Raw genomic sequence first — 22,457 nt, forward strand, 5'->3', positions numbered from 1 at the left:
AAAAAGAAAAAGGTCCAAAAGCTTACAAAATTGCTAGGCTTGATTCCTCTTTCTTGTCCTCTACCAGGGGTAAGTATGGCGACTTTCTATCTTCAGAGCATTAATTTAGCTGTTATGTTGCATATATCTTAAATTTTGTAGAGATGATGATGATGGGGAGTAGAATGAAGCACCCATAATCCAAGGGGAAATGGTTAACGATCTGCTACACCACTTATACACACACAAGTCCGTGGGGTTGGACAGAATCTGCCATGGGGTACTGAGGGAGCTGGCAGAAGTGCTCGCCAAGCCACTTTCCATCATTTGCCACAGTCCTGGCTAACTGAGGAGGTCCCAGTTGACTGGGGGTTAGCGAATGTGACACCCATCTACAAGACGGGAACTACAGGCCCTGTCAGTCTGACCTTGGTGCTGGGGAAGGTTATGGAGCAGATCATTCTGAATGCTGTCATGCAGCATGTACAGGACGACCAGGTGACCAGACGCAGTCAGCATGGGTTTGAGAGGCAGGTCCTGCTTGACTAACTTGATCTGCTTCTATAACAATGTGATCCACTTAGTGGATGAGGGAAGAGCTGTGGGTGTTGTCTGCCTAGACTTTAGTAATGCATTTGACACCATTTCCCACAACGTTCTCCTGTAGAAACTGGCAGCTCATGCCTTGGACAAGTGCACATTTCACTGGATAAAATCTGGTTGGATGGCGAAGTCCAAAGAGAGGCCGTGAATGAGATAAATCCAGTTAGCAGCCAGTCACAAGTGTGTTCCCCAGGGCTCAGTACTGGAACCTGTTATATTTAGTATCTTTATCAATGATCTGGATGAGGAAATCAAGTGCATGCTCAATAAGTTTCCAGGTGACACCAAATTGGGCAGTTTAATCTCCTTGAGGGTAGAGAGGCTCTACAGAGGGATCTGGACAGGCTGGATCGATGAGCCCATTGCATGGGGGTCAACAAGGGCAAGTCAGGTGACACCAAATTGGGCAGTTTAATCTCCTTGAGGGTAGAGAGGCTCTACAGAGGGATCTGGACAGGCTGGATCGATGAGCCAATTGCATGGGGTTCAACAAGGCCAAGTGCCAGGTCCTGCACTTGGGTCACAACAACCCCCTGAAACGCAACAGGCTTGGAGAGGAGTGGCTGGAGAGCTACTTGTGGTGTGGGTCAACAGCCAGCTGAATATAAGCTATCAGTGTGCCCAGGTGGCCAAGAATGTCAACAGCATCCAGGTTTATATCAGCAATAGTGTGGCCAGCAGCACTAGGGAAGTGATTGTCCCGCTGTACTCAGCACTGGTGAGGCCACACCTTGAGTACTGCGTTCAGTTTTGGGCCCCTCATTCCAAGAAGGACATTGAGGTGCTGGAATGTATCTGAAGAAGAGGAATGAAACCAGTGAGGAGTCTACAGGACAAGTCCTCTGAGGAGCAGCTGGGGAAACTGGGGTTGTTTAGCCTGGAGAAAAGGAGTTTGAGGGGAGATCTTATGACTCTCTACAACTACCTGAAAGGAGGTTGTAAAGAGGTGGGTGTCAGTCCCTTCTCCCAATTAACAAGACAAGAAGAAATGACCTCAAATTGTGCCAGGGAGGTTTAGGCTTTCTTCACAGAAAGGGTTGTGAAACATTGGAACAGGCTGTCCAGGGAAGTGGTTGAGTCACCATCCCTGGAGGTGTTTAAAAGACAAGTAGATCTGATGCTTGGAAACGTTGTTTACTGGTGGACTTGGCAGTGTGAGTTTTAGGTTTGGACTTGATGATCTTAAAAGTCTTGTTGAACGGAAATGATTCTGTGAGTCTCTCAGTTACTAGGAATAGCTTAGCAGTCACAAAAATAAAAGTTCTTAGTACGCTAAGCACATAAAACTTCTAAGCTGACTCACTTCTGCTGGTGAAAAGGAGAGAATAGTTTAACCATCCCTGCCTGAATTGTTTTTATTTACAGTGGTTGAGGTAATCCTTCTTACCCTTTTTCATAAAGAGATGGAAGTGCCCGTTTGCATGCATGCACATGCCCCTAACATACGCACAGGCCCTAACATACACACATGCACATATATTTCAATGTAGGATGTTTTGCGAATTTATTGCTAGTGGTAGTTTCCTTTCCATTATTATGCATAAGGGCTTTCTTTCATTTGCCTTCACAGTTTGCATCTTCCCAAATTCTGTGCTCTTTTGTTTTTTTCAGCATGCGCTGGATCTCCAGCTGTCAGTGGCCAATATCCTGCAATCTCTAGTGCACACAGAGAGAAACCAGCAAGTCATGTGTGAAGCTGGGCTCCATGCAAGACTTCTACAAAGATGCAGTGCTGCTCTGTCTGATGAGGACCACTCGCTGCATCCACCACTCCAAAGGATGTTTGAAAGGCTGGCCTCCCAAGCGCTGCAGCCGATGGTGTTGAGGTCAGAAAGACAGCATTGAAGTCCAGTTGAGCTCAGCCCTGCTGCCTGCACTGTCACTGGCTGGCTATAAATGGCTTGGATTGGTAGAGTTTTAAGTGACTGCTGTGGCAGTGAGCACTCGGGATCCCATTTTATTTCTTACCAAAGAGACTGTCTTGCTTCTGTTAACCAGCATGTAACCTCGTAGATATTGGGAATTGGAAGGTGGGGGAGGAGGGAGGAGCAGGGAAGTCTGTTTGGTGGTTTTCACAGAGGTCGTACAGAAGTTAAATGCTTGCTTTCTTCCTGCAAATCTTGAGAGGCTATGAAAAATGCACTTCCTGGCTAGGTCCTCAGAAAGAGGAAACATGAGGATAGATTCCTTGACATTCTTTTGTTAAAGACCTCAGATTGGAAAAGCTTCAGGACAGCAGTTTTATTTGGCATTTTAGTTTGTGTGACGGAAATGCAGGGATGTGATACGGGAGGTATCTGTAAAAATCTGGGAATGCAGAGCTTTAAACAGTTGGTCTTCCTGCATGTTAATGCAGGTTATTTTGTACTAGAAAATCAAGCTTGCACCTTTTATGACCCTATTTTGAACCATTTGTTAAATATCCATGCAGCTGTGTGATGGTTTGGATTGCTTGCTAGATTCCAGGAAGACCTTCTTATGGCCTTTCAATATAAAAAGGGGACTTACAAGAATGATGGAGAGAGACTTTTTATCAGGGCCTGTAGTGGCAGAACCAGGAGCAAGAGTTTTAAACTGAAAGAGGATGGATTTAGATTGGACATAAGGAAGACGTTTTTTTACAATGAAGGTGGTGAACCACTGGAAGAGGTTGCCCAAAGAAGCTGTGGATGTCCTGTCACTGGAAGTGTATAAGGTCAGGTTGGTCAGGGCTTTGAGCCACCCAGTACGGTGGAAGATGTCCCAGCCAACAGCAAATGGGTTGGACTAGATGTATTCAAAACTTAATAGTTTTGATCACGTGCATTTCTTGTAATCAGGCATTAGTCTGTCTATTTTCTTAGTTAAAAGTTATATTTAGTACAATTAAGTACTGTATTTTTTTAAAATGGTATTAAATTTGTTGCTATTCTAGGCAAATAAAGAGACAAAATGATTTGTTCATTTTTTTTTTTTTCTCTTTCTTAGGGAATTTTTACGCTTGGGAAATCCTTTGAATTGCGGAGCTTGGGACAAAAAGCTGTTGAAACAGTACCGAGTGCACAAACCCAGCTCACTGAGCTTTGAACCGGAAGTGAGAAGTAGGTGCTGAAGTGCTAGAAATTCACGTAAAGAATACTCCACTGACATCCCCCAATTGCATGCTTAAATAAAATTTGTAGATAAACGTCTGTAAAAACCGAACTTCTCCCTGACTTTGTATGAATCAGAACAGTTTGATTGGCAAAGGTTCTAAAAGCAGAGGGAATGTAGTATTTAATATATATCCAGCAAGGTAATTATAGTTTTTTATTTTAGTAACAGTAATTATTGAACATGATAGCAGTTTAAGTTTTGAGTAGATTCTGAGTTTGTAGTTAGTAAAAAGAAAAATATTTTTCTTGGATACTTCCATGTTCACATCACATCATTGAATCTATGTAGTCTCTTTCATGGATTCAGTAAGGTATCAGATAAAATAACTGAAGTTCCTACACTTAAGCATTTATTTCAGCTAGATTCAACAACCTGGCTTGTTGTTAGCATCACTAGTAATGAGAGAGAAATAGAAAGGAATTAAAAAGAAAAAAAAAAAAGCACAGTTTACCTAATCTGGCAGAATCTCAATCTAATAATCTTTTAAAGAGGTAGAATTTGGAGTTGGAACACCCACTCTTAAAAAGTTTAGCAGTCCCTTTTTAACCATTCATTGTTTTTTCATAGTAAATATTTACAATGGTTTTACTCATTGCTCACTTGCCATATGTTTACTTTCCTAGTATATTAAAACTGAATTCTTTAGTAATGTGTGGTAAGCATTTGTGGAATTATGAGCACATAGAACTTAATTTTCAAGAAAAAGGACAGACTTAACGTCAGCTCTAAAAAAAAAAAAAGGAGGGGGGTGATAAGGGTGAAAAACACAGCAACTCACTTTCAGTCTTAGCCCTAGGATTAACATTGTGGGAAGGGATTCATAGAGTACTACTTTATTATTGATAGGATATTCACTAGATATAGATACACATACAAATGCATATACAGTGGAGACTCTCATTATACCTTTGTGTGGTATCGTGTCATTCAGGTTCATCCATCTGACAGAATACTTCATATTCTATCAGCAATTACACATGAGCTCTGATTTTCACGCTGAAAAGTTCCATCTGTTTTCCAGCCGTTTAATGAATCAGTCTGATAAACTGCACTGAGTGTCTGTAACAGATGTATTCCTCCAACCAGTGCAAACCTCTCCTCCGTATGTGCTCTTCCCTGTTATTATCCATGAATTGTAGAGCTTGGAAATAGCTGCTCGTGGGACATAGGATAGTCTCAGTAAATGATAATACAGATAAATTATTGATGTTTTCAGAGCATGTGATAGTTATTACTGCGTGTCAACTCAGTTGTTGTATGGCTAGTTGTTAAGTTAAAAATACTGTAGTTGAAATGTTTGAATTATTTAAAAGGAACTAGGAAGCATCCTGGATGGTACTGAATTACAAGCATTAAATCATTAAATCATGAAATAAATAAACAAAAATAAAATAACAGGATGTTATGTTATCAGGTTCAGTACATTTAAAAAGAGAGGGAGAGATTCAACTTATCTCTAGGGTAGCTTTTTTTTTTGTAGGGTATTATCACGTGGGGAAAGTAAACAATGAAAATTGTAAAAATTTGAGTCTGAAAAGTTTTTAACCTAAGAAAGAGAAGGCCAAGCTGGCTTCTGAATACTGCAAGTTATGTTTAAATTTCCTAAGCTAAGCTTACTGAGCCTTTCTGCTTATTGAGAGCTCTGAGACTTTTAGCTGAGAGTTACGGCATCTGAAAAACAGGAAGCAGAGGTTTTTTTCTGCCTGTTAAGTCAGGCAGCAGGAGTGCGCCTGAAACAGAGCATCTGTGAAAGGGACACTTGCCCCATGTTAGGTAATGGGATGACCTTTTGGCTCATTTCTTTGGCTTTACCGTAGACTTTCTGTAATACCTTGTGCAAGATGCTCATGTCCCTGCCTCAGCTGAACGTTTTTATAACGAGAGCGATCCTTTCCAACTCCTAATCTCTTAACTGAGAGGCTAAACTAGTCGACGATGATTGACAATTCACTATTACATTGGAAGCAGTACTTGAGAAGTCCAAATAAATAGCCTGAAAGTGCCTCCCTTTTACAATGTTCTGTTGTTTCTTGGCTTCTACCGTAGATAGCATGGTTACCTCAATGGAAGGTCTGGGTTCTGACAGCGTCTTCGGTTTGCATGAAGACAGCCACTATCGGATAAGCAAGAGCCTGCTCAAGCCAGCAGAAGGGAGCACAGTACCTCTGACGAGAGTGAAGTGTTTGGTCTCCATGACAACCCCACATGATATCAGGCTTCACGGATCATCAGTTACGCCAGCATTCATCGAGTTTGACACGTCTCTTGAAGGGTTTGGGTAAGGTCCTGCAGTGCTCTCAAATAACATGGGGCGCAGTGCAATGTTTTTGTGCTTTCTTCTTTCAAAGAAATGCTTGTAATTTTTAATGGACTGTTTGCAAATGAGAAACAAATGAATTCTTTAAAGAAAAAAACAGAATACTTCACATAAACTTCCACTCTGTCATTTACTAATGCCTTGAAACCAAATGCTCGTTTGCGGTGTGTAAAGGTAGGAGTCAGGTATGTATCTAAACGTTGATAGTGCCCTTTCAGTTCTGAATTTCACATGCTTTTTAAAATGAAGGAATGTCAACATACCCTTGCAGGAGCTCATTAGTGGCTAGGATTTATGTGTGACATTTGGGTGGCCCAAATTCTCTGAATTCCGCTTAAAACTGCTGAAGAACTTGGAAATATGGAAGTGGGCAAATCAGAAATACAAGTAAAGCAGAGAAGGCAGCTATGTTGAATCCAAGTAACTGGAAAAAATATTTCTTTTCTTTCAGCACCCGCTTCATTTTCTTTTTTTTTTTTGGCACCCAGTATCACCTTTGCTTACTGTTTTTTCTCTCTAATTAAACATCTTACAAGTCAGGAACTTTGAGGATCATGTGATATGGTTTAATTTGACTGTTCAGAAGACGAAAATATCGCCCCATTCTCAGTAGGTCTTTAAGGAAAATGTTTTGTCTTTTCAGTTATAAAAATAGAATAGAAAAACCTGAACACATTCATTTTGTTCTATGTTAAATGGTAAATATCTCCAAAATTGCTATAAAAATTCAGACCAATAATATAAGTGTTCCTTAACCACTTGCAGACTAGTCCAAAGGTGGAAGCTTGCAAACAGACTGAAAGCCAGTATCTCAGAGAGGGCAGCATGCGGAACGTGGAAGTCGGACAATTGTGAATGGCACCTTGAATTAATAAGTAATTGTTCAGAAGTTCCCAGAAGCTTGGTTAAAGTGTTGACTAGAAGCTTTATTAAAAGTTTTTCAGTCACATGAACCACCAAAAATGACAGCTGCTGTGCAGCCCAAAAAAAGTGTGAGAAATTTTTGTATGAGATGGCTAGCTCCTTGGTGGTTTTTTTTTCAGTCTCTTTTTAAAAATGATTTGTGAGAAGAGGTAGAAATGATCTGTTGTCCATGGCTGTACCACAATTTCGTAAAACCAGAAACAACTCTACCTTACAGAATTGTTCATCTTGTCTTTTTCTTTCCAGACCTGATATTTATACAACTGTGTTTCTTGAATCCATTTCTGTTCTGACATGGCCTTCGACCAATAGTCACTTCCGTCTTAATGCGCTTGTTCCAGTTCATTTGAGATGACTGGTCTGAGAACAGGGTCCAGCCTTGATATTTGGGAGCTCTGCTGCTCTGCATTCTCTTTTCGGCTTTGCGGAACAGGGATGCAGCACCTGTTTTGCATGTAGCCTTCATATCCAATATAGTCAGGGCAGACTTGTGGTCTGTGCTCAAAAGCTTGTGCTCAAAGCTCAGTTCTACATCCTTCATAACAGAGAATAAGATGTTTTGCACTTAAGAACTTGAAATAGGCTAGCAAAATAAATTGTCACTGTGGTTGTTCCAGGATATTTGTAGGTACTGGTAACATGTCCAAAAGTAATCTGTAAAATGCAGCTGAGACTTGTAATTTCAAGATATCACCTAAGGAAGCTGCTACAATCAATTTCAAAAATCTTAAAATTTTTTGGTCTGTTTTAAAGAGCCAGGGTGTTCTATGATTTCAACACTTGGCAGATCCTTGGAAGTTATCGGTTTAGAGAGCACATGCCTGTAACTCCACTGTCCATGGGGGATGGACACAGAGAGAGGTTTTTCTGTAACGAGAACTGTAATCAAAGGGATGGACTGCTATTGCTTTCAAGATGATTGGTCAGGTTAACTCTTTATAGCTTATGTAAGAACACAATTTCTAGCTCTGTTGGGCAACTCAGCTACAGTATACTTAAACTAGCCTGCTCAAGTGTGAATGTCAACAAAACGATCATTCTTCAGCAAGCAGAAGAGCTGTCCTTTTGCCTCCAGTAGGACAATTTATACAGACTGGAAGCTGAACTCCTGTGGGGATACACTCCACCTTTGGTAGGCTGGTCACTGAACCTGTGTGGGCTCTTAAAATCCGTTAGTGCCTCAGGGAGGTGTTCTGTTTCCACTGTGTCCACAGCACCGGTGGCTCTCGTAAAGGCCAAAGGTAGCTAATTTGGTGAAATATGACTTTACTGTGAGAGCATACATACTTAAAATACAAACACCATAGTATGCAATTAACAGATCCTTTGAATATTTAGCTAATCCTGTCTCTTTTAGAGTCCAGAACATCTCAAAGGCTGCAGTGAGCTATGGTGCCCTCAAGGGGGCACCTTACTCTATGGAGCCGCACGGACAGAAGTCTCGGTGCCTTTGCATCAAAGACACAGGCTGCCAAAGCTCTTTCACTGCAGATAAATGAGCCTTACAGGGAGAAATCTTGAGAATTACTTCCTTACTTATCCTGAATATGCGCAGTGAAGGAGAGTGATGATGTGCTTATGACTTACTTCCTGGGCTGGATTTTGTTTGTATTGAACTGCAGTTATATTGACTTCTATAAATTCTGGTGTGTTACTCTTCTGTTTAACAGCTGCCTGTTCTTGCCAAGTTTGGCTCCCCATAATGCACCTACAAATAATGCTGTTACAACAGGACTTATTGACGGGGCAGTTGTCAGTGGAATTGGAACTGGTAAGTACTCCAGTATGACTGTTAGCAGTATTTTGTATCAGATGTTTAATTCTCTTATATTTCTTTGTTAGCCATGAAGCGATAGTATGGGTGTTAGATGTTGACGCTCATAACTGAGAATTCTTTGTGTGTGCTTGTGCTTCTGTTACTTTCGGCCTCCAAGTCAGTGAAGAGCAATATAAAATACAAACGTGATTGCTTTAACCTTTTTATGAAAGCCTTGTATTTTAAATTATAATCGAGAGAAACGTCCGAAAAATGAACCTGGATGCTTTAAGAACAGGTTGAGATAGTAGTGAAAAGCGTAGGAAACATGGAATGAATTGTAATGCTGTACTTGTGGCTTTGTTCTGCTGAATTCTTGACTGAATTTAGTTACGCACATCATTGCAAAAATCCCATCTAAATTGTTTGCTATCCCTTATACTTGTTCACAGTAGGCTGTTCACGCTACAGGAACCTGATGTGCTGTGGGGCTAATTGAACATGATCACTTAGTTTTTCAACTTAATACTTTAACTAAGTTGAAGGTTTACTGCAGTAAGATGGAATTCATGCTAGTGGTTGAAGTCTGTGAGCTCTTTGTTCTGTGGAAGTACCCCAGGAGATGAAATGGAGTCAGATGTATGTGGTGGAGAGATCTTCAACAAGTGGAGATCTTCTTCAGCAAGTCACAGCTATGGAAGAAGCATTCTCATCATTATATTAGCAGTTTCTGGGGGCCTGATCCATATCCTTTTTTTTTTTTTTTTTTTTTTTTTTTTTTTTTTTTTTTTTTTTTTTTTTTTTTTTTTTGGTCTGGGTTGTTCTGAACAGACACCACTTCAGAGCTGGTTTTTGGTTTCAGAATAGGAGGGAATAGTGTACAGTTCTTAACCTACTGTGTTTAAAAGAAACCCCTCTGAGCTAGCTTTATGTGGCTTTTCCTCCAAGCTTGAGTCAGAAATGAAAGAAGTAACATTGAAGTCAATGAAGAAAAAGTTTGAGATAGCACAGCTGGTATCAACTGAGCTGATACCTACTTGTTCCTTTTTTTTTATTTGTATCCTAACTACTAGCTACTGCAGCTATGTAATGGTCCTTTGTTTTTGTTTTTAGGTGAAAGATTTTTCCCACCACCGTCTGGTTTAAGCTACTCAACTTGGTTTTGTATTGAACATTTTAGTACGCCTCCTAATAACCATCCTGTGAGACTTCTTACTGTAGTGCGGCGTGCAAACTCCTCTGAGCAGCATTATGTATGCCTTGCCATCGTTCTCTCAGCAAAGGACCGGTCACTGATCGTTTCAACTAAAGAAGAATTGCTTCAAAATTATGGTAAGCGTTGTGTCATGTTACCAGCTAATCCTGACAATATTATGGGGATCCACCAGTAAGTTTGTTTTGAACCAAGAATCTAGAAGAATCGTGTGTGATGGAACTTTAGTTGCAGCTTCACCAGCTTCTAATGGGGGGTTTTGAACAATGGACAAATGTAAACATTCATATAGAACTTAAGGAGCTTTTATAATTTCCAAAGAAGATTTGATATTTGCTTATAACCCCCAAGTATTATAGATTTGAAGGAGGGATTACGCCATTGGGTTTGTAAGGTTTTTGCCTTTTATTCATCTTGTATTGTACATTTTAAACATTATCTCTTCAGGTGCAGATGTTAACTATCTGCTTTGAAGAAGCTTGGAAATAGTAAACAAACAGATTGTGAAGCTTTTTCAGTTTGAATAGTCCCAACATTACAGGGCTATTTGAAGGTGGTCAGTCTTCCCGTTTTAATGCTTTGATTGGTCTTCAGAAAGAGTTTGTTGCTTCAGTCACTGTCTGTGATCAAAGGTGGAATTAGAGGACTTATAGTGAGGATCTAAGTGAAGCTGCTGAGGCCGGTGAATTTGCTAGAGAGAGCTATTGGTGCAGTCGGGGGCTTAACCATCTTCTGTCTCCTGCCTTGTGCTACATCAGAGCATCTGAAAATGGTCACTTTTGACAGGCTGTTTGTGCACCGTGGCTGTCGGAGAGCTGAGATGAGCAGGGCAGCCTTCTGAATATGTTTGAAGTGTAGCTTTTTACTGGACCAACATGCTTGGTTACAAGTGGCTATCAGAAATCTGTTCCTGCTTCTGTTCTTTCCTTTTGAGTAGCAGGCACTAATAAAGAATTTATACAACTGTTGTTACTAAAAAAAAAAAAAAAAAAAAAAAAAACCGGATCACAAAAAAAAATCAAAAAAAAAAAAAAAACCCCAAAGTTTAAAAAAAAAAAAAGGGAGAACAAAAAAAAAAAAAAAAAGAAAAAACCAAACAGTGAAGCAGTCTGTTATAGAATATTCTTATTTTCATGATAAGCAGGCATTCCCATCATGAACTGCAGTAGTTTCTCTTAGTAGAAGCCAGGTTCAAAACCTAACACTTGAGAGCTGAAGACCCATAGTATAAGGGAGGAACTAAACCTCTTAAATTACAAAGACATTGACGATGTTTTCTTTTTCAGAAGACCAAATTCTTAGAGAGAATTAAGTAAGTTTATCTTCATATTAATTGCTTTAGCCTGCACTGGAGCTATAGATCATATGGTTTTAGTTTGTAAGCCCCTATTATCCAACTCTTTAAAGGAGATTGAATTTGAAGAAGCTTTGTCAGAGATGATCTGAAGGTCTCTGACTACAAAGACTGTTTTTCAACTGAATGAGGTATTTTGCTTTACCCTGTCATGGCTAAGTAATAGCTGGTGGTGTACTGTCAAGCGCTGAGCAGCTAAGTACCCGAAGAACTGAGATGCAGCCCTGCCAGCATGGGGACTGCAAGTGCTGATGGTCTATTGTAAGAATAAAGGGAGTGGTTTAAGGATTCATTCTTGTGAGCGAGAGTTGAGCTTAGAGTGTTTGGCTGAGAAAAAGAACTTGACATTATTTTTGTATCTGAAAGTTAATTCCAAGTACTCTGGTTTTATCATTTTCTTTGTGCTACTTCTAAAGAAATGAGTGTTCTTGTGCAGGCAGCTGTTGAGGTAAGAGGATTAGAGGTTTCCTTCAATATGAAAGAATGAAGACTGATCTGAAAAGCACTTGTTTTCTGTTGAAACATTCCCTGGTGGAGAATTTTTGAGCTTTACCTTTTTATTTCTTTTTTATTTTTTGAGGGGTGGGGGGCTTGAGGCTTTCAAGTAGTGTGGGTCATTCTCCTTTGCGATGGAAAGGTTAATGCACATGCAAACTGATCATGCCCTCTGGTATGAAGTTAAAGGATGCCTTTAGAGAAATTAAAAAACCGTGTGCTGAGAACTAAAGTGTATTTCAACATTCAGAAGAGAGTTCAGCACCCATCAGTGAATAAAGACCTGGGAAATACTTGAAGAGCGTAGGTGAGTGAATTGGGAATGGGTGGTTAGCAGCTTAGGGTTTGCAGCCCCTGCAGAGGGGCTGGGAGTGGTTTCCACTGTCTTTGTGTGTGGAAGGCAGGCTTCTGTCTCCCACTCCTCTCACTGGTTGTGCAAGGATGGCTGATGGATCTGTGGGTGCAGCTCACCTCATCCCATGGCAGATGGTGCTCGCATTAGGTCAGCAGCCTTATGACTCACGTTCACTGCTGATACGGTGAAGGGAAGGTAAGGGCAACTTGCTGCAGTTAGGGTACTGAAATGGAACAGATGAGGCATCAGGAAGTCTTCATTTTGATTTGGGCAAAAATGTCTCAGCCTTGAGCTATCCCTTTAGTAGCAGCTCTTCAGAAAATTAGCGTTCCTTAGAACTGCAAAAAGGGAAGAAGAGAAGCCACTGTGCTGAGGCTTGAGTTACAAGTACACCCAGTCGCTGCTTGATGCCTGTCTTGCTAGCCAGATGTCGTATTTGCAGCTTTTATTAAGGGAAAAAAGTCCCAGGCTGTCAATCTCGTCTTTAAGTTCACTTATGCTTTGTAATTTAGCATGGTTCTGAAGCAGGCGTTTGAAAGGCAATCTTTTCACTTGTATCTCCTTTAGTTTGTGACTTATTGTTTAAGCAAGGTAGTGGCAAGTCTACGCTGAATGTCTGTGGCCAGGTGCTGGGAGGGCAAGAGGGGACATCTGTGGGAAGAGGCCGGAGCTGCCCCGTGCCAGGCATGGCTGATTTTGGCCAGCTCTGCAGCAGACCCCCTGCAGGACACAGCTGAGCCCAGCAGCCAGGCTGGTGGCTCCTCTGGGAAAATACCTATGGGAGAGGGTGAAATGATGCATGGTGTAAAGGAAAAAATGTGTGAGAAAGTGCCCTGAGGACACAAAGGTGAGAGCAGAAAGAGGGGAGCCGGCACTCCAGATGCCAGAGCAGATATCCCCTGTGGCCCCTGGAGAGGACCGCACCAGAGCAGGTAGCAGGACCTGGGGAGAGGCCACAGTGGAGCAGGAAAAAGCGTGAGGAGAAAGCCTGGGAGGTATGGGCATCTCTCTCCACAGTGTGAAAAAAGTGGAAAATAGCTCTGTAGGTTTGGAGAGACGTCTGTTGTTTCTTGCTGGCTACTGCTGTAAAAACTTTTTTAAAAAAATAACAAAAGATCTCTCTGTGACTTGCATGGTGGCGTGAGAACATTAGTAAAACTTGACCAAACAAGTCATTCCAGCTAAAATTTAAGAGGCGGGTAGGAGAGACGTAAAACATAGTTGTCAAAAGTCTACAAGTATCCTGAGAGTTTTCTTAGAGAATAATTAATGCAAAGGAAGGAGAGATCTGTTGATACTATGAAAACTATCCTGGTGTATTAATGTGCAGGTATTTAGGGATGTTCAGCCTGTCAAACTGTGACAGTTTGGTCTGAATGCTTTCTCCAAAAATCCGATCGTATTCTTTCAGTTCTCACATTTGAAAGTCTAAAGTAATTGTCATTAATCGTATTACTTTATTCATAGCTTGTTAACTATTTTGTTAACTCTTTGGCTTTAATATGTTGCTGTGGATTGCTTTGCTTAAAGTCCAATGACATATTCGTCTGATTTAAGCATCTTACAATGTTTCTACTGGTGCCCACTAACCGATACTTTTCCTTTAGTTGATGACTTCAGTGAGGAATCATCATTTTATGAAATCCTTCCCTGTTGTGCCCGTTTCCGCTGTGGTGACCTCATTGTGGAAGGCCAGTGGCATCACCTAGTTCTGGTCATGAGTAAAGGCATGCTAAAGAACAGCACAGCTGCGCTCTACCTTGATGGACAGCATGTTAACACTGTTAAGGTAAAATAAATCTTTAAATCCTTGTTTTTACTGGTTGGAGTGATTTCTCTCTGCGCATACGGATACACAAAAAACCATACAAAATAAGTACAAAACAAACCATTGCACACACTCCCCTCAAAAAAGGAAAGAAAACCAGCCAAAAAACCCCTGTAAAATGAGGAGCTTTGCGCAAAGGGATCTTTGCTCACTACATAGCTCAGAGCCAGCCCTAGTCCTGTTAACAGAAGATACTTTCTCAGGCATGAGCAATTGTAATGCTAAAGTGAAGTAGATATGTTGCATTGAATGTGAGGCAAGTGTGACACAGCTATACTGCTGACTAGATTAATGAGGAGGATCATAAAAAGCTGAAGAAGACTTACCAAGGATCATGTAGCAGATTTAGCTTTGAATAATAGAGAGGTCACAGAGTAAGACAGCTTTGCCAATTTGTTCCTTTCTCAACCCGTCTGCAACCCCCAAAATAGCATCTCCTTGGCATTGATAGCCACTGAGGTGTCCAGAGTCAATACAAGTTGATTGTAAATGAGAGACATTTGGTTGTAAAGGTCAGTATTTTGTTGTTAGCTGGAAGAAACTGGGAGGCCAAAAGCAGAAGTGTGAAGTGCACTATGAACCTGTCCACTGAGCACAAGGTATTCCTGACCTGTAACTGAGAACCAAGGAGCATTTGGCACCTGGCAGGCGTGGGCCTTCAGGGAGTAAGCTAAACCTGGTGTGGGGTCTAAATTAGCTAGTGTTACTGTACTGCTATAGGTAAAACAATGTTTTGACTTTCAAAGTTTACCTTTCAATATTCCTTTTGTTGAAAGAGGACTGTAGTAACTTTATTTGTTATGCTAATAGCCATAATATATGAGCATGTATCTGAGCATCTGTCTATCCATGTGGGACTACATTTGATAGCTGGCAGCAGAATTTTTACAAGTTAGCTAGAAAATGCCTTTGAGATTGTTACTGTCGTTATATATAGGCCAGCACCTCAGTCGTCTATTTGTTTTGTTGCCATCTGAGTTCATCACATTTGCACTTTAACTTGAAACAGGGTGATTACCAAAGGCATGTTTTCGCTGGCTGAAAAGGGGAGAACAAGCACAAATTTATGAGATTGTCTTACTGCTTTTGCAAAAGATAGTAACAATCAAAGTACCATGTTTCTAGAATAAAGATACAACCTCATTCTTTAGCAATCATAAGCGCAGAATTCTCATGTTCTCATCCTGCGATTCCATACACACCTTCATCTTTTGAAAGCTATTTATCTTATGATCTTTGCATTTACCTTCTGGTTAATGTTTTCCACTGACTTCTGCTGTATGGTATCAGAACACTGTGCGTTACACAGCCGTCATCTGTATGTCCCATGGCTTGCAAAGCGCTTTCCTGAATTTCTGATCTGTCCACTTTCTTTTCATGGTACCCATGCTCTCTCAGTAACTTCACCGTGTTTTTCTCCCTTACAGCTTCACTATATTCATAGTAGTCCTAGTGGGTCGGGTTCTGCCAATCCACCTGTAGTCAGCACTGTTTATGCCTATATTGGCACGCCACCCGCACAGCGCCAGCAATCTTCCTTAGTCTGGCGTTTGGGCCCTACGCATTTCCTGGAGGAAGTGTTGCCTGCCTCAGGTATTAGCACCATTTATGAGCTGGGACCAAATTACGTCGGAAGCTTTCAAGCAGTATACGTACCATGTAAGTACAACCCAAATGTCAGCTAGTAACTTGGCCTGGGTGTAGTGGAATCTTTTGTGTGCTCATTGGCAGAAGAGGTGAGAAAGGAGAGCGTGCGGTAGCAGAGAGGAAAAGCTCACTGTTCATAGGAAGAAGATTAGTAACTACCATTGAAGAGGATGATAGAAATCCAAATTACTGTTTTAACATACTGCTGGTAGTTCTTGTACTGAGATATGATAGAAATGCTTGTATTCCTCACTTTGGCTTTAAACCAGCTAGAAGTGCTTAAAGCTGTCATTATTCATACTGTATATTATATCTATCTGTAGAACGTGAAACTGGAAAGGCATTTTTAATTTGTCATTTTCCAGTGATAGCACTGATTTGCAAATCTGCAATGTTTCCTGTACTTTAAACACATCTGTCTTGAAATATCATTGTTTGTAGGGCTCAAATAGGTCAACTGAGAGAAAACAAAAACAAAAACGGGGAGGGGTTGTGGTGCAGCCGATAGTCTTTAAGCATTTGTTGTGAACAAATATGGGCAGTTCTATTGCATTTTTAACTGTTCTAATTTGAAATTGAGGGGAGTGCAACAAAAAAAGATGTGAATAACCTTGTTAGAAATGTGTGTCCGTAGCCCTGCTTTTAAATATTCAGAGAATGGATTCTTCATTAGCTCTGGTAAGATGCACTGTCGCCAGTGAGATTTTCCTGTTCCGTGGAGATTCTTGTCCTCCTGTGCAGTTAGAGTACGTCCTCGCTGACATCAGTGTTACATCCGAAGATGGTCTTTGCTTTACCTGGCTATCACAGGGCTTTTCAGTGAAACGTAAATAAAAAATCAGAATGTGTCAAATCATCTTGTCCTTGCACTGTCTTTCCCCATGAGGACTGCAATGCTCCCCAGCTCTTCTGGAAAGAAAGTGTAACCATCTCAAGGAAGGAGTCAGTGAGTGCTGAGAGTGGTAGGAAAACAGAAGTATATACTGGGAGTGCAGACTCTTGCTCTTCATGGTGAAAGCTTTCCTGGAGTGGTGACAGACACCCCCACCCTACCAACTGTAGATGATATTTGGGCTGTGAAAGATTGGAGTATCATGAAGCAGGAGGTAGCTTTCCTTGCCCATCTTGAGTGAAAAACTTTAGGTAATTTAGCTTTATCATGTAGAGACTCTGTGTGCACATACTTGGTTTTTTGACTGCTGGACAAATCTGGCAAGCAACTCTGGATTCAGATACCTGTTAGTTGTATTTTCTCCTGGAAGGCATTTTCACTGGTGTCGTACAAGTTTTAAGTACTGAATAAGCCAATGAACATGAACGTGAATTTGTTCATTCACTTCAAGAATTAAAGGAAAACTTAATGAGAACTTTCTGAGAATTAAAGAACGCCTTTACACTAAGGCCATGTTCACCAGAAAGCCCACAGTAACTTTAAAAAACTCTTCATTTCTTTAACATACTGACTTTTTCCAGTGTGGAGGTGTATTTCTCCTGCACAAGCTTTGCTCGGTCGTTGTATTTAAGGAGCAGTCTGCTCCAGACCAAGGGGTGTGTTCTGTTTGGGGCTTAGCTTCTGTTAGTGCTGTGCGCACAGTGCCAGACGCTAAGGATTTTGATAGAGGATGCAATATGAGCTCTCTATCTTAACATTTTACCTTGGTCCCTCTTTCCAAAATGCTTGTTCTTCCTGAGTGTAATGGTTATTTGTGGGACTCCTGGAGGAGGGAAGATCCCCCTTGCAGTCTTCCGCTATTATCCTTTTTAGGGAAATTTATCTGACTTGCCATTTGCCCATGTAATGCTTCTTCTGGCAGTTTTATTCCTCTCTTCAGTCGGCAAGATTGCCATCTTCTGAGAATTTGTCCTGTGTCTAAGCAAAATAAAAAACCCTAATACTCTTTAAGTCTAACCTAATATTCTTTAAGAGCTGTCTTTGGAAAGACACCTCAGAGAGCAGTTACTATTTCAGAACAAGGAATTCCTTTCTCTGCTGAAATGGTGGAATGTTCTCAGAGTGCCAGTTTGAGCAGAGGATACAATGAGGATTTTATTTATGGGGAAACCAAGACTTCCGAAACTCTTTTTTTTTAAGTGAGACTTGACCACGCTTTGACCCTGGTTCAACAAATCATGTAGACATCCAGCTTCTTACTTGAGGAACCTTCGTGCTTTTTAAATTCCATTAATGTGTTTCACTGGAGTTGCAGACACATTTTGACCTGGAACGAAGGTGCAGAAATCTATTTATATGTTGAGCTGAGGTGTTGGGTTTTTTGGGTTTTTTCTTTTTTTTCTGGTGCTGAGTTTTGCACACTTCCTTTGAGCATTGTAGATAGCTGTCTATCATAGTGTTTGCAGTGCCTCACAAGAAACATCCACTTTTGGAGCTGTGGGTACAAAATATTAAAGATATAGTTATATATTATCTTCGATGCCTGGGCCTTTTGGCGAGTGTTGCATCTCTTGTACCATTCTCTAAGGCAAACCGTTGTCAAAAGCTTGTGTCCCAGGCAAAGATGCAGATGTACCAAAAACTTCTCTGTTTTTTGATTACTTGGTTCTTCTTCAGGTGGGAGGGGAATTGAACAGCTGTGCACCAGTCAAGTACAGGACTAATGTTGCCTTCCAAAAATTCAGATGAGGAAGCACCACGTCTTATATTGCTTGTCCAGGATGCAGGGTGTCATTTACCATTATGAATTAATATTCTAGAGCTACTTGAAAGGAATTGTTTGCTGTGCATTGGTTTTTTTACCTTAAATATTAGATTTATTCCACAACTTGTATGCTATCAACCTGCTCTTCAGTACAGCGAGCAAGTAGGCAAAGACAATATCACGTCTCAGCTATTTGTAAAACCTTTCTTCTGTATCTATTCTTATTGCTTAAGATTTTACTCTTGAAACTGAGAAGAAAAACAGTGCTATTACTGAAATGAGCTTTTATTTTGTTTTTCAGGCAAAGATTCGAAGTCTGAAGGAATCAATCCATCTCCAGTATCTTTGGTACCAGAAGAGAAGGTCTCTTTTGGTCTCTATGCATTGTCAGTTTCTTCGTTTACAGTGGCAAAAATAAGGAAAATTTACAACAAGTTGGATAGTAAAGCTATTGCCAAACAGGTATGTTGGGAAATGAATGGGTTGATGTGTTGGTTCATGTGTTTGTTCCTTTCTTTTTACTTCTTTCAAGGCAATTTCCTCAATGCAACCAGGAACAATAATGTACTTGTCAGAAGAGTTGCCATAATAATTTTCATGTTTTTAGAAAAAATAAAAATTGAGGGAGATTGTACTTCCAGATTTTATTCACATTCTTGAAATTATTAGTAGCTATTTATCTTAGCACCTTTTGGAGGTATTTTGGCTTTTTAATATAGATGGTAGTTGTAATCCTATTGAAAAATGGTTAAGATTATATTGTTGAACAATATTTCTACTGTTGCAGATGAACAAAGCTGATAGCTTAGTCTTCTGACTGTGATTCAGCTTTGGAAACCAGAATACTGGTGTACATTTTTCTCCAAAGTACATTAGAAGTCACCGAAGCGTTTGTTCAAAGGACCATCTGTGAAGCAAGGCTGAGAGAGTTGGAGTTGTCGAGCATGAAGAGGAGAATGCTTTAATGAAACCTTATTGCAACCTTTCAATACATAGAGGGGGCTTGCGAGAACAGCGGGGAGAGACTTTTTACCAGGGTTTAGTGACAGAACAAGGAGCAAAGGTTTTAAACTGAAAGAAGGTGGATTAGATTGGGCGTAAGGATGAAACCTCATATGCTGAGGGTTGTGAGACGCAGGAAGAGGTTGCCTAGAGAAGCTGTGAGTGTCCTGTTCCTGGAAGCGTTCAAGGCCAGGTTGGATGGTGCTTTGGGCAACCTGATTTAGTGGAAGGTGTCCCTGCCCACATGAGGGGAATTGGACTAGATGATCTTTAAAGATCTGTTTCAACCCAAACTATTCTATGATCCAATGGGATTATTTTAAAGTTAGATTCATCTTCCTTAAACTTTAGAGACTGGCGGTTTCTCTTTACTTAGAGAATATCTCAGTGACTCTAGCATAGCTCTATTTTGTTATGTGTTGCTCACTCTTTATCACAGGAGGAAAATACATTAGTTATGTTAAGGCTTGCTTAAAAAAAAAACTTCTCTTCAGTGCCTGCTTTTTTTCTTGGATTTTTTTCAGCTGGCGATTTCTTCTCATGAAAATGCCACACCTGTGAAGCTGCTCCATAACTCAGCAGGGCATTTGAATGGACCAGCACGTTCCATTGGTGCAGCTTTGATAGGATATTTGGGCGAGTACTTGAGAATTATTATGTTTAAAAATGATTAATTACTTGTCAGTAAGAACTTGGGTCTAGAAGATATATCATGTACTTTATGAATGTTAATGGTACATTTGAAATTTGATTTAATATTTTTATATTTTACAGACAGACCTTTTTCTTTTTTATTAACATGGGCTTCTTGTTTCAGTTTATGAGTTCTCATTTTGAAAATACACTTAATTACTTGAAGTCATAAACTGCTTTCCAGTGCAGTGTTCCTTCTGAGGTGTCATAGTTCTTCCAGTGATTTCTTTTCATAATTCAGGCCATGCTTGAATCCACATTACTTGCATATATTCACAGTGATTTCCTACAAGAATTAGATTTGACTGTATTTTAATTTATTTTCTCTGCCTATACTCAGGAGTAAGAACATTTGTCCCCAAGCCTGTCGCAACTACACTGCAGTACATTGGTGGAGCTGCTGCTATTTTGGGACTTGTAGCAATGGCATCAGATGTAGAAGGGTTGTATGCAGCCGTGAAGGCCTTGGTCTGCGTGGTAAAGAGCAATCCACTAGCCAGCAAAGAAATGGAAAGAATCAGAGGTTATCAGGTATGTATGAAATGTCTGAAAACAGACTAGGCTGGTGGAATTTCACTATCTGTCCTAGCAGTTCCCATGGAAATTCCTTGTTGTGTTGCGGTATCCTGAGTTTCCGCTCTCAAGTTTACTGAGCTCTTGGCTGATTAGCGTTACTTAGGATGGCTTTCAAAGCAGAGGGTGGAAAGTTTTGCTTAGCAGTTGTGCGTGTTTAGCTGCTTTCCTGAAACTGAGCCTTCATTAATAGCAAGGACGACCACAACTATGGCACTTAGATGATTCTTTTCCCATGATTGTGAACACGCCCCTGCAAGCCTGAGAGCTTCTGTCCCCATGATCTGCCAGCAAGAGGAGAGAACAGAGACCCATGAAGAAAACGAAAAAAGTGGACTCCTAGAATCATCATTCTGAGGAGACTGCACAGACTTCATAGTTAGTGATGCTGTTTGCTTTCAAGCTGAAGACTTCTTAGTTCTCCATCAGGATGGGGAAAGTGCAATTAGTTATGCAGAAGGTTTGGTTGAGTAACTTGAAAAGACCTTCACATGAACAATGCCTTTTAATTTCTGATGAAGACTGCTCGATTGAAACAGAAAGTTTGTACTGTGGTTTGAGCGGATTTACAAACCTTGTAACGCTAATGGCTGGTACAGTTACATTAAAACATATTATTCTGTAACCTGCCACAGTCTCTGGCTTACTCTGACCAAACAAATCTAGACAGTGTCCTCCTTGCACCATAAGCAGCCAGGGGATCATCACATATGATCTTACATTTCACTTGTGTCGACCTCAGCAAATAGCATGAGAGAGATTCCCAGAAACTCTGTATGTTTTGAGTAATGTTTCGAGGAGGATGGGGAAGCTAAACAGTCTAGGATGTTGAGAGTTTAACAAGTCTGCATCAGAAGACAAGAAATAGCGATAGCACATCTGGCAATTGGTTCTTTCCCAACCCAAGTTAGAGCAGAAATGAGGACTGGAGGAACAACATCTACGGTCATACCTAGTGCAACAAAGGGTAGCAAGAAAAAAGGAAGTTGGGCTTATTCAGTCTTATGTTGTCAGGGATACTTTCCTTCAGTGCCAGAGTACCTCTCATTTGTGCATGCAGGACTCTAGTGGTGCTCTGTCTAAGTCTGCCATGTCCGTGGTTGCTGTCCAGGAACACAACTTGAGAATGTATCGTGAGCTGTCTTGAACTGTGACTGACTGCTGGAGAGCTGAGAGGGATGGGGGTGTGCCTAATCCTCAGGGCCTACATACTGTCTGCAGGGTCGAGCTTACGTTTTATGAGTTGGAGGGTGTCCTGGATATGTCCCTTTTCTAATCAGCCATAATGCAACTTTCAAGCTTTTTCATCAGGAGTATCAACTATTGGAAATACTTTAAGAGCCTTTTCAAAAGGGACACAGACATTTCATCCATGCTTCTTTGTGCTTAGACAATGTTGCTGTGTATTCATAGGCTACTAATTCTTTTTCTGTTTACTTGTTCAAGTTGCTGGCAATGCTGTTAAAGAAGAAGCGATCCCTTCTGAACAGCCACATACTCCATCTGACTTTTTCCTTGGTGGGAACTGTCGACAGCGGGCACGAGACGTCCATTATTCCAAATTCTGCTGCCTTTCAGGATCTGCTCTGTGATTTTGAAGTATGTAAAGCTGCACAGAAAAGTGATGATTATGTTGGATAGTGATTAAGTTAGATGCCGATAGCCTACCTTAAATATTGAACAACAGCAAACTAGAGAGCTTACTATTTCATATATATAGTGCAGTAAAGCAGCTGAGCAGCAGGATGATTGGTAACTTTTCCTACTGAAATGTCTTGAATCGCTGTAGAAACACTGAATGAGTACCACAGAGGTTTCTTCTTTTTGTTGTTCTGGAAGCTACATTTTGTATTTTTCTGTTCAGCAATGTCTTTCAACCTGTGTGTTCTACTGCAGTATCTGTACTGAGGCATGAAAGACGTGCTG

General features: G+C 40.7%; 1 protein-coding gene across 1 annotated transcript in view; it reads left to right on the forward strand.

Moving 5' to 3' along the window:
• Positions 1-22,130, forward strand: part of LOC104493532 (WD repeat and FYVE domain-containing protein 3-like) — a gene marked incomplete at its 3' end in the record, with an annotated part of 67,144 nt that extends 45,014 nt beyond the window's left edge. The window contains exons 14-24 of the mRNA XM_010136235.1: positions 2,194-2,408; positions 3,550-3,662; positions 5,764-5,995; positions 8,629-8,729; positions 9,828-10,046; positions 13,739-13,920; positions 15,387-15,618; positions 18,565-18,725; positions 19,790-19,901; positions 20,299-20,489; positions 21,978-22,130. Of these exons, the coding sequence (XP_010134537.1) occupies positions 2,194-2,408; positions 3,550-3,662; positions 5,764-5,995; positions 8,629-8,729; positions 9,828-10,046; positions 13,739-13,920; positions 15,387-15,618; positions 18,565-18,725; positions 19,790-19,901; positions 20,299-20,489; positions 21,978-22,130 (1,911 nt within the window). The remainder of the gene's footprint in view (positions 1-2,193; positions 2,409-3,549; positions 3,663-5,763; positions 5,996-8,628; positions 8,730-9,827; positions 10,047-13,738; positions 13,921-15,386; positions 15,619-18,564; positions 18,726-19,789; positions 19,902-20,298; positions 20,490-21,977) is intronic.
• Positions 22,131-22,457: the final 327 nt, after the last annotated feature.

The sequence above is a fragment of the Buceros rhinoceros genome, unplaced genomic scaffold, assembly GCF_000710305.1.
Source record: "Buceros rhinoceros silvestris isolate BGI_N320 unplaced genomic scaffold, ASM71030v1 scaffold1435, whole genome shotgun sequence".
In the NCBI taxonomy this organism is placed as follows: domain Eukaryota; kingdom Metazoa; phylum Chordata; class Aves; order Bucerotiformes; family Bucerotidae; genus Buceros; species Buceros rhinoceros.